Source organism: Bidens hawaiensis, unplaced genomic scaffold (genome assembly GCF_021521415.1).
Source record: "Bidens hawaiensis isolate Kalapana, Puna unplaced genomic scaffold, B.hawaiensis_p1.1 tig00010102_1, whole genome shotgun sequence".
NCBI lineage: Eukaryota > Viridiplantae > Streptophyta > Magnoliopsida > Asterales > Asteraceae > Bidens > Bidens hawaiensis.
Genome location: NW_027491762.1, coordinates 669,312 through 682,093, shown reverse-complemented (window position 1 = coordinate 682,093; position 12,782 = coordinate 669,312). Strand labels below are relative to the sequence as shown.

Genomic DNA, 12,782 nt, shown 5'->3' with positions numbered 1-12,782 from the left:
TCAAGGAGTTTTTCCACGATCTCATCTTCTTTGTAAGCAATGGAATAATTGCTGAGTTCGGTCATTAGGTGATAATATCTCGTGATGATATCATCAAGGGATTCATTCTTCAGATACTTGAACACCGAGAATTGGGTTTTGAGTAGTTTAATCTTTGATGCATGAATCCCCACATTACCTTCAAATCGGTTTTCAAGTGCTTCCATAGCTCTCTAGCGGTTTTATACTTCCTGAAGGTGTGAAGAATCTCTTGTGGAAGAGCCATTGTAATCGCAGCATGAGCTTTGCTTTCAGCCTCATACATCTTCTTTTCTTCCTCTTCCATCTTGTTGTATTTCTTAATCTGTTCACGACCCTCATACAAAGCAGTTGGTGGAATGTATCCATCTTGTATGCACACCCACATCTTAGCATCTTGGTATTTGACATATTGCTCAAACCGATCTTTCCACGCCACAAAATCGGTTCCCTTAAGCATCTTCGGTGCCTTAGTAGCTGAACCCGCTTCCACTTCCATCTTCACCAGTTCCGTAATATTTATAGAAGTCATTTTTCACGAAACGAAAACACAATAGAAACCCGAAAAAATAAAAATTTATTCTTAACAGTACTGTAGGCGAAGTTGAAGTTAACTTCGCTTAAGTCTTATCTTTGCTTGAATTCGTAACTTCGCTCTCCTTTTTAAATTCGCCTGATTTGGCGAAGTTGTGGATAACTTCGCTTAAGATAAGCGAACTTGTGAGGTAGGCGAAGTTGTGGATAACTTTGCTTAACCTTATATCTTCGCCTAAACCCTACAAACAGTAGCGGCAACTTCGCCTGATGAACACGATGATTTTGCAGGTTTGATTTCTGGATTTTGCGAGGTATGCGAAGGTGTAATGGGTTGTTTATGATGGTGGGAGGTGAGTAGGACACAAAAACTCGGTAAACTCGTCCCGCGAATAGTCGAACAGAACGATTTCTACACCCGCGTGATAATCCCGAACCACACAATCACGAGCAAAAGCTCTGATACCAATTGTAGGTTCCCAGTCGGATCTACACGGAATATCTCGTTTTACGTAGGTGCAGAATCCCTACGTAAGACGTTACGAGTGTAGAAGATGATACACGTTAACACGATCAAACACACGTTACAATAAACAAAGACACGTTGTATTGCAACTGGAAACACGTGATTCACTGATCACCGATTACACAACTCGTAAACTGACTCGTACAATGATTACTATTCTCTACAACTCAAGCCGTAACCTAGACTATTTAACAGTCGACAACTTCGCCTAACATGTTTAGGCGAAGTTGTTCCTAACTTCGCTTGTTCCACAAGTTCGCCTATATCAGCGAACTTGTGAGAACTTAGCTTACATCCAAATACAAATCCAACTAGCTCAATTACAGACACTAGACACTGAACTACTGACATCATGTACCAACATATATTTATAATTATTCTCTAAATTTACCAAAACATGAATAAAGTTGAAGGACTAAGATGGTAACTATAATTGATAAAGATGTAAAACACGTGATATTTAAGTATGCAATTACCACTTTGTCCCTTTTTGTAGTTGTACCATATAGTTAAATAATTGTAAATCCCTTAAAATTAATCGTCTTAATTTGTCCATCTTTCACTCATTATATATAGTATACATATATATATATATATATATATATATATATATAGGGGTGGGTTATAGTAAAAAGAAATAGTTTTCTAGGAATAGTAAGAATAAATTTAGACTCTTGGATCTAGGATCTAGTGATTGAGATTGGTAGTTTTCAAAATACCAAATAGTTTACTAGGATCTAGGATTTAGACTACATAGTTCCCTAAATAGGCTCACATAGTTTCCTAACTATAAATTTTATGTCCTTCTTACTCTTCCTACAAAACTATGTATTTTTATTTTAACCCGTTTCTATATATATATATATATATATACACACATATATATAGGGGAGGTTTATCCTAAAAATAAATAGTTTCCTAGAAAGACTATGAATGAATCATATCCATTGGATCATGTTAATCAATGACTGAGATTTAAAGTTACCAATAACCGACATAGTTTCCTAGAATTACTCTTTTATCATTATAACCGACATAGTTTCCTATAATTGTTCTTACACTATCATTTGTAATGCCAAATGTCAAAATTTTGTTGGTTCTTACCATTCTTAGGAAACTCCTTATTCTTATTTGAACAATTTCTATATATATATATATATATATATATATATAGGACGAGTATCATTACAGAACTGTTAAATTATTTAAGAACATGAAGGAACCCTTGAAAACTAACGTTTTTTATAAAAATTTTTGTATGTTAACGTTATTTGAGAGTAAATTTATCATTTTTTATTTATATATTTACGATTACAATTTTGAAAGTAGTTTTTATACATATCTATGTTTTGTTTAACACCTATGTAAATTGTTGGTATATAAATTTTACATATATGTAAACTTGTGATTAATATATGTAATCAAATTTTTTTATATAAAATATGATAAAACTACTCTTAAATAATGTTAATATATAAAAAAAATTAAAAAATTATTTGGTTTTTAAGAGTTCCTAAGAGTTCTTAAGTTTTTTAAAGTTCTTAGATGATACCAACCATATATATATATATATTAATTTACAAATTTTTAAGCTTTGGAGTTGTACCCTTGGCTTATTGAGTTGCACACATTTCTTAAGCTTTAATGTGATGACACCTGTATTAAACTATTACATCACAAGCTGAGTCATGATGGTTTTATTACTCCCATCTGATGAGTCATGAGGTGTTTCATATTTCTCTGTTACCATCTCTCTCCCATGTTTACATTCTCCTCTTACCATAAAATCCGGCCAATCATGTTTTATGTCCGTCTATGGCGGACGATGGTGCTGGTATATTGTCGTTGCCGGCAAACATTTGAGGCCGTCTTTGGTAGCGGCGGTAGCATCCATTCTGGAATCCTAGGCAGCGGTGGTGGCAGAGGTAAGACGGTGATTGTATTCTTAGTTTTGCATCTCTTTATTCTCCGATACCATCGTCTTCAACCTAACCTACTGTTGTTGGTTTCTAATACGAAACCCTAGGCAATGGTGGTGTTTGATGGTGGTGAGCGTCTTGAGTTTCTCTTATCACGGGCTGAAATGTAGAGATTATTCTCATTTTTGGGTGTTTATGGTTTCAAGGTTGTGATCGGATATGAGGCGGCGAGTTGGGTATTCACGGCTAACCTACTGCTGCCGGTTTCTTTTTGGAAACCCTAGGTAGCGGTGGTAGTACTATTTTTGTGTTCGGAACCTTCATCGGTTGTTGTTATTGGTTGGTATGTTTTGTTAATGTCATGATTTTTGGAAGTTATTCATCTTAGTGTACATTATGCTTTATGTGTTGTACTTGAAGATGGTTAAATTTTGCAGCAATCGTTGGTATCTTCCTATTGGCAATAGTATGTTGATTGTTGTCCATTGTTAGTGGTGTTTGGTTTGGTCTTCTTTGCGGTTTCTTTGTTGCTAGCGACTTTTCGGTCGTGTATGGCAGCCACGCATTTGCAATGTGTGGGGTTCAAGGTTATGATGATCGTCGGAGATTTAAAGCTTGGGTTGTTTATATAACTTTGATGCGATACTCTGATTATGGGTTGAAATGATCTCATATTGTTTATGGGTTGAAAGGTGTTCAAGGTTTCTATGATGATGGTATGCAACCAATCTGAGCAAATCTGATGTCGGTAGGTCGGTCTGTTGTGGCTCCTTTTTTTACGAGCTTTAGTACATTGTCTTTCGTTATGATGACACTTCGTTATTTGGGATGGCAACGAATTTTGCAACCATAACGAAGATCTTAGCCTTCATTTTGTACCGTTGATTTATTTTAATTCATTTGTGCTATGATGATGGTTTGAAACCAAACTGAGCGACATCAAATGTTTTTGAATTCTGATCAAACTTTGTAGTGAAAAACGCAGTACCTATCGATTTATATGGCTATGATGAAGTTCGGTTTTAGACGTTGATAAATTTTGAAGTGAAAAACGCAGTACCTATCGATCTATGGCTATGATGAAGTTCGGTTTTAGACGTGGCCATGTATATTGCAGCTGTGATCTGACCTGAGCCTCAAGTTGACAATTTAATATTCGTTTATGGTATGTGACCATGATGATGTTCGGTGTACTTTTTAGTCTTTGATTCAGATTAGATCTTTGGAAGTATGATGGTTATGTTTGTGAATGATGATGTTTGGTTTTGTTTTTTGTATTGCAGGCTTGAAATAATGCTAGCTTGTGTCATGTTTTCTGGCAGTTTGCATTTGGGTGTACAAACATTGTTCCTATCAAGTTGTCAGCTTAATAAACGGGTCTTCCATGAAAGAGGCATTTAAAGGTTTTTCTTTTTTTTTGAAGGGCGTAGTTTTGTAAAGCATCGACCATCCAAAAGCTAGACGAGCAAGAAAGAAAAGAAAAAAACTACATGAAAAGCATGAGATTTTTCATCCACTCTGTCCAAGAAGCCTTACACCTATTATTTATACTCGAAAACCAATACAAAGAAAAATACATAACATCATTAAACAACCATGAGTGTTTTAGTCGACTCTTCAAGAAGACCTAATCATTCTGAAGCTTCCAAATAGCCCACCAAGTCACATATATAATCGAACCTACAACTTCTTTCTTAGCCACATTTAGCGAAGAGTTGTCTACCCAATCCATCAAATCTGAAGGAAATCTTAAAATTGGCAAATTCACATTGAGCCACCTTTCAACCAAAATCCAAATGTTCTTTACCGCGTTACAATCCCCAAACACATGAAGGACATATTCTATTCCGTCATTACACGAGGGGCATAAGGTAGACAGAACCTCAATACCTTTAGCCACTAAATTAGACCGAGTTGGGATACGATTACCCAAAACTCGCCACCCACGAATATTAATCTTCCTCGGTAGACAAGAGAACCAAATAGTTTTTCTCTGGCTGTTTGGGAGGGTGTAATAATCTATATGTTCTCCGACCCCCTTGACCACAAAATCATTCATCCCTTGCATCGTCCAAACCCATCAATCATTATTATTAGATAAAGAGAGAGAACTAATTATATGTTTAAAGGTATTATTATAATTATAATATACTATAATAATAGACTAATATATAGGTTCCATTTTATGTAATCTAATTCATTGCAAACTAATTAAAATTCTCAGTATTTGATCTTTACAGGTTGTGAATGTTGGACACAACAAAGTTGGCGAGAATGATGAACCAACTATTTATAAGATTAAGGCTTGCAAAGTTGGGTGGACAAGCTTATGTTGAGCCTCAAGAGTCAAGATGGATGGACTTGCTTGCAATGTTGGGTGGACAAGCCCCATGTGTATTGGTTACATGCAATGTTTTTCCTTCTTTTTTTATTTTAGTAATAATAATCATATATTTTTAAGCTAATAGTTATACCAGTTCAAATAACTATGTGAATTTTGCTTTAACACGTGTTTGATTTATAATTTCATGTTTGATTTATAATTTCGTAACTACAAGTAGTCATGTGGCATTTGAAGTTGTCTGATTAAAGTTGGTTTTTGTATCAAACAACTCAATAAGTTTACAATTCTATAACCATGTTATTGAGTGTTACACAATTAGTGTATGTTTCCTCATCTGTGTATTATGATATGTATAATTAGGTGAGAGCTACGTAGAAATATTGTGAAACAATCAATTGTAAACTATGAATTACTTTCATTTTCTGGTATGGTTTCACAACCCCTACAACACGGGGGGTTGAAATACTAGTTATATATTATTATTCAACTATATATGACAGTTATAGTCACGAAGATATTAAATCATATTTTTAACCTATGATAGAGATAATTACGATAAACTCAACTAATATATTGATTGAAAAACAATAAAGGTATAAGAATAACATACGATATTGAAAAGAACAAGAAAGAGACTATCAAACTTAAACGGTAAGAAAATTCTTGTTCGACTAACATCGGTGACAGATTTAAAACTGTCGAAACATGAAACGAATCTGACCTGATCCATGACGATGTTCCCACGGATTTTCGAGATGAACGAACCACGACTTGATCTTCTTCTCCGGCTGCTAGTGACCTGTAATGGCTTTTCGGGGTTGTGGAGGTGACTGCTAAGAAATCTCAAGGATCTCTTGTTTACAGACACAAAAATATGGTGGTGGCTCTTATTGAGCATCACCCGTTAACAAGGAGGTGGAGACCTCCTTATATAGAGAGCCTCATGGCCACCATCATGGTACCCTAATGGGCCTAGACCAGTTAGGGTTACCTCCACAAAACCCCCTCAGCCCAATAACATTGTATTAGTCCATATAATTAAATAAGCCAAACATAATAAATTTAGGGTCGTAAAACCGGGTTTAGTACCATACCCCTACAAAACCCATATTGGAAACAACAAGATACACGATGGCAAAGCTATCATGACAGAAGTTACGACCGCAACGGCATGAACTTCAATTGCGGTGGCACGGTGGAGTCAAAAGAAGAATCAATAAAGCCTAATATGTATAAGCGAACAAACATCCCTGGGCAGGACAAGATGGACAAAAAAAGAGAGAATGATATCATACAAAGGGGGCAACAGGCTTAGAGGGTAGACAATAGAAATGACAGTGGATCGGGTTCTGATAAGGTATTGGTAATCCCATGTCCATACTCGTTTGTAAATCCGCGTCTCATACCTAGCTGATTACCCGTCGGGTATTTGTAGGGTAATTACCCGTCGGGTATCGGCATACCCGAGGGTATCTGGTATACCCGTTGGGATTTTCATATACATTTTTTTATCATTATAGTTCTTTTATACTTTTTATTCGTACAACAACTATCATGCAAATTAAAATATAATGCGAGTCTTTGAAGAGGAAACTTACAGGGATAACAGAGACATCCAAATACGCAAAGTTAAGTGTAAGACGGTGGTTTCTTGGATATATTGGTGAAAGGTATGCTATTGTTTATAAAGGTGGAAAGAAGAATGTTAAGAAGTTGTGTAGTGTTCCAACCCAATATTTATGATGAAAATGGACTTGAAAAGTAAGTGTTGAACCACAAAGTTGAATGTGTGAATCAATTGTTCAAACTTGCCATTTGTTGAAACCTGGGAGGACAATAGAAATGAAACCGGATGCCATGTGTGACAAATAGATCGTGAAGGGCAGCGTTATCAAATTCTCCACCACGATTTGTTAAATGAGCAACACTTGTGGGATAAAGGGTGGTTCGGTTGATCTCAAAGGGGTGGTTTGGAGGAGATCATAACTAAAGGGACTTAAAAGAAAACTAAGTCATACTTGGTGGCTAAGTTTCTTTAATGTATAAGTCTTTTTAGCAATGTTTTGAAACCCGGCCCGGCCGGTCGGACCGGTCGGACAGGGACCGGCAGTAATACCGGTCCGGGCCAAGGTGCAGAACCCGTTTTCTAATGGGCTGGCCGGTCTGCGCGGGCGCCGGTTGGCCCGAACCCGGTGATCCCGCGGTCAGCCCGGCAATTTTTATTTTTTCCTGTATTTTATTGAAAATTAATCAGATATGTAAATTGTATCACATATCAAACACACCAACTATAGTTACTAAACCCTATTCACACCACCACCGCTGCTCCTTGTGCACCGGCGCTGTAACACACCGCCGGAATTGCAGTAGAAGTTGCCAAATCAGTGAATTGAAAACAAAATAGAAGAAAAGAAGATGTTGCGCTATTGCCGGATCTAAGGTCGTTAGTATCATCAGTGGCGGTGAACAAAGGTGGATGTGGGCGGCGGCGGCTGACGGTGTTGATAGAGAAGTAGAACATGGCTATGTGTGTATCTCATTTAGGGTTTGAAAGAAAAGGTTATAAATATATCGGAGAGAAATAGAGAACAATATGGGGTGTCATTTTTAAGTGTGAATATTGCCTTTTAGTCCATTATTATATCTATTTTAGATATTTGATCATTTAAAATTTCACTAAATATTAAATAGTCTTTCAATATCAATTATATTTTATATGAAAAGTCAATATATTATTTATGACCTCATCCGGGTTAATGACCGGTCCGACCTTCCGGGTCGGTCCGACCTGTGACCCAGTAAGCAGTCCGGGTCAATCTCCGGTCCGGGTCTGAAAACATTGCTTTTTAGTATGAATAATGGATAATACTTTTTAGTATGTATAAGTCTTGCTAATATCCATAATGGATAAGTCTTTTTATGGATAAGTCTTGCTAATATCCATAATGGATAAGTCTTTTTATAGATAAGTCTAGCTAGTAGATAAGTTTCCTTATTTCAAAAAGATAAGGATAAGGATAAGGATTGATGTAAGTTTCAAAGTCTTATTAGATAAGTTTCCTTACTCCTTAAGTTTTTGTTTGCTTATATAAGACTTGTATGGTTTAGTTGTAAAAATATATATCAAGTGTGTCTTGTATTGAATATAAGTATGTCTTATATCTCTTTTCTTGTTTCACATAGTAAGAAAACGTTCGTGTGTTTGAGCAAATATTGTTCGATCGTGTATTGGGTCTTGGATTTGTTTACTGTTTCACTTGTTTAAAACGTAAAAAGTGGTATCAGAGCCAACCCATTAAACATAGCTGATTTTCAAGTTGTTGGAGGCGTGAAGAAATTGAACAATCAAAACTACAGTGTCAGGATCTGTGGGAAGTTGTTCAAGGGTCAGACACCTCCCAACTGAGAATCGACACCAATGGGGCGATCAACAAGTGGAAAGTAAAGGTCGGAAAAGCTATGTTCGCGTTGAAAACAACGATCGAGGAAGAGCTTTTGGATCACATCCGAGACCTAGCAACGCCAAAAGAAGCATGGGATGCTTTGGCGGCATTTTTCTCCAAGAAAAATGATGCGAAGCTTCAGCTTCTTGAAAATGAGCTTCTGTCAATCACTCAAAAAGATCTCACGATTCCTCAATATTTTCACAAGGTTAAGACCTTGTGTCGTGAGATTGGGGAGCTTGATCCGGAAGCAAGAGTTGGAGATGCTAGAATGAAACGAATCTTAATACACGGTTTACGAACCGAGTATCGAAGTTTCGTAGCCGCGGTTCAAGGTAGGCCGAAACAGCCATCTTTGGTCGAATTCGAGAATCTTCTCGTGAGCCAAGAAGACTTGGCTAAACAAATCGGTGACAACTCGATTTCATGTCCGAAGATTGAGACCGAAGCATTATATGCTAGTCGGGGGAAGGGAAATTTTCGACCAAACGGGAATCAAGGACGAAAGTGGAACGACCGATACAAGAAGTCGGATAACTACAAATCCGGACAAAGCTCAAATCAGCAAGAACCGACGAACGACAAGAAGTCGGGAAAATCCGGTAAGCGATTTCCATATAAGTGTTATAATTGTGTCAAACGTGAACACATGTCAAAGATTGCCCAGGGAAGTCCGCTGAAGAAGGGAATGCCGTCACAGTTCGAGAAGAAGTGGCTTGGGATGCCGAAGCCTACTTTACAGCCGAAGTACATGTGATGGCCTTAAACGCGAACACCGGAACTAAAGACAATTCTATGAATGATTGGATTGTTGATTCCGGGTGTTCGAACCACATGACCGGAGAAAAGACGAAGCTAAGAAATCCGGTCAAATTTGAAGGTAATCGGGTGATTGTGATAGCCGACAACTCGAAACACAAAATCACACACAGTGGTGACATACGATTCAAACCGCATAAACAAGGTGAGTGTGTATTAAATGATGTATATCATGTTCCGGGTGTGAAAAAGAATCTACTATCGGTACCTCAGATTACGTCTACGGGTCGGTACGTTTTATTTGGTCCAAATGATGTCAAGGTGTTCGATAAGTTCGAAACCTCATCCAAAGCCATAATGTAAGGAAAGAAAACCGAGACGGTGTACACTCTTTCCACATGAACGACTTATGTGGAGAAAACCAAGACGGTCCAAAGCATCGATCTTTGGCACCAACGTCTTGGTCACGTTGGGTACGATAGGCTTGCCTTAATGATCGAAAAGTCTCTTGTATCCGGAATACCGAAGATGGATGTCCGAACAGGCGTGGTGTGCGCTGGTTGCCTATTCGGTAAGGCTCACGCACAACGGTTTGAAAGCTCAAATTATCGAGCCACGGAGCCCATGGAGCTAATTCATACCGATGTGTTCGATCCGGTGAAACAAGCTTCAATAACGGGTATGAAGTATATGATTACGTTCATTGATGATATTTCTAGATACCTTTGGGTATATTTTATGAAAAAAAAATCGGAAGCTTTTATGAAATTCAAAGAATTTAAAAGCGTGGCGGATAGGGAGACTAAGATCAATATCGAGTGCCTCCGATCCGATAACGGAGGATAGTATACATCGAAGGAGTTCGGTGCATATCTCAAAGAGTGCAATATTAAACGCCAATTAACTTGCTCAAATACTCCGCAAAAAAACGGAATCTCCGAAAGAAAGAACCGAACCCTAACCGAGCTCTCAGGTAGCATAATTCACGACAAAAATGTACCAGGTCGGTTTTGGGCTGAAGCAATGCGGACCACATCCTATATATCTAACCGCTTACCACAACAAAATATGAAGAATAAATCACCGTTTGAAAAGTTGTTCAAACTTAAACCGGAGGTTAGTCATATGAAGGTGTTCGGGTGTGTGTGCTATGTATTCATACCAAGCCATCTTAGACACAAGATGGAAAAGAAAGCAACAAGGTGCATCTTTGTTGGGTGTGATCCGGAACGAAAAGCGTGGCGATGTTGCAACCCAGATACAGGGAGAGTATATGTTTCTCGACACGTTGTTTTTGACGAGATGTCGTCATGGTGGTCCCAAAATCGAGAAGTGTTACCGGATTCTGAAAAATTGAAAGAGAAGCTTGAAACCGAAGTAACTTTCAATCTTGGAGAAGTAGAATCAGATAACGAGAAATATGGGTCGGACCATGTCGAGAACATCGGGCCAGTTGAAATTGAAGATTCGACTGACTCTGCACCAAGCCGAAGTTAAAACCAAGGGCCATGGAAAACTGGCCGAAGTCCCTCGGCCCAACAACTCGAACCGTCGAGTTCTGATGCGCATGGATTAAGGAGATCAAGTCGTCAAAGAAAACCAAATCCTCGGTATGCTAATGTGGCAACTGTGGAGAATGAAGAGACCGAACCGGAATCTTTAGAAGAGGCACAAGAAAACCAAAATTGGAAAGTGGCGATGGAAGAAGAAATTAACGCCCTAGTGAAGAACCAAACTTGGGAATTAGTTCCCCGAGTAGATAACGTAAACACTGTATCGTGCAAATGGGTGTTCAAAATAAAAAGAAAAGTGGACGGATCACTCGAGCGATACAAGGCACGTCTTGTAGCTCGCGGGTTTTCATAACAACATGGGCTCGATTATGATGAGACGTTTAGCCCGGTTGCCAAATTAACCACGGTTCGGTTATTACTTGCAATCGCAGCAAGTAAGGAATGGAGCATGTGGCAAATGGATGTGAGCAACGCTTTTCTGTACGGAAACCTTGATCATGTAATTTACATGGATCAACCGAAAGGTTTTGAGAACAAAGAGCGACGGGGTTATATTTGCAAATTGAAGAAAGCATTGTATGGCCTAAAACAGTCACCAAGGGTATGGTTAGGGAAAATAGGAGAGTTCCTAGAACACAATGGTTTCGTGTCTACCGTGGCCCATTCAAGCCTGTTTGTTCGGGCCGAAGAAGACATGGTGGCGATTGTCCTAGTGTATGTTGATGACTTGATTATCACGGGAAACTTAATTACCGTGATTGATCAGTTAAAAGAAAATTTGTGTACCCTGTTTAACATGAAAGACTTGGGTAGGTTAAGTCATTTTCTCAGATTGGAGTTAAAGTATGAAACGAATGGGGTTGTGTTACACCAACATAAGTATTCGGTTGAACTTTTAAGTAGGTTTGGCATGGAGAGTTGCAAACCGGCAATAACTTCAATGGAAACCAGTTTACAACTTCGAGCAGATGAAGGAAAAGAGTTGACGAATACAACTATGTATCGGAAATTGGTGGGAAGTCTTATTTAGTTAACACTTACTAGACCGGATATAGCATATGCAGTAGGAGTGTTAAGTCGTTACATGCATAATCCGAAGAAACCGCATCTTGATGCTGTTAGAAGGGTGTTACGGTATGTTAAAGGAACACCAAGCTTTGGAGTCATGTTTATGAGGAAGTCAAGAATCGAATTGTTCGGGTATTGAGATGTTGATTATGCCCGAGACTTGACTACCAGGAGGTCGACAACTGGGTATGTGTTTTTGATTGGGTCAGGAGCTGTAACATGGAGCAACAAAAGGCAACCAAAAGTTTTGTTATCCATAACCGAAGCTGAGTATAGAGCAGCAACAATGGCTGCTCAAGAGTGTGTGTGGTTGGTACAATTGTTGAAAGACCTAAATCAAAGAGTCAGCCCGAGTGTGAAAATATATTGTGATAATATATCATCAATAATGCTAGTCGAGTCCCCACGTTTCATGCAAGAACGAAACACATAGAAGTTCACTATCACTTCATTAGAGGAAAGGTACTCAATGATGAAATCGAGTTGGAGTATGTTGATTCAAACGAACAAGAAGCCGATATGTTCACTAAGTCGTTAACTAATGTAAAGATGGTGAAGTTTTGCAATGATCTCGGGATGACGAACGCAGGTGTTGAGAGGGAGTGTTAAGTGAACAACACTTGTTGGATAAAGAGTGGTTCGGTTTGATCTCAAAGG

The 12,782-nt window shown here is 38.3% G+C and overlaps 1 protein-coding gene across 1 annotated transcript; it reads left to right on the top strand.

Annotated features, from left to right (window-relative positions):
* Nucleotides 1–8,800: 8,800 nt before the first annotated feature.
* LOC143534191 (uncharacterized) lies at nt 8,801–9,906 on the top strand. Its single transcript, XM_077028744.1, has 2 exons — nt 8,801–9,386; nt 9,443–9,906. The coding sequence occupies exons 1-2, from the start codon at nt 8,801–8,803 to the stop codon at nt 9,904–9,906; spliced, it is 1,050 nt and encodes a 349-aa protein (XP_076884859.1).
* Nucleotides 9,907–12,782: the final 2,876 nt, after the last annotated feature.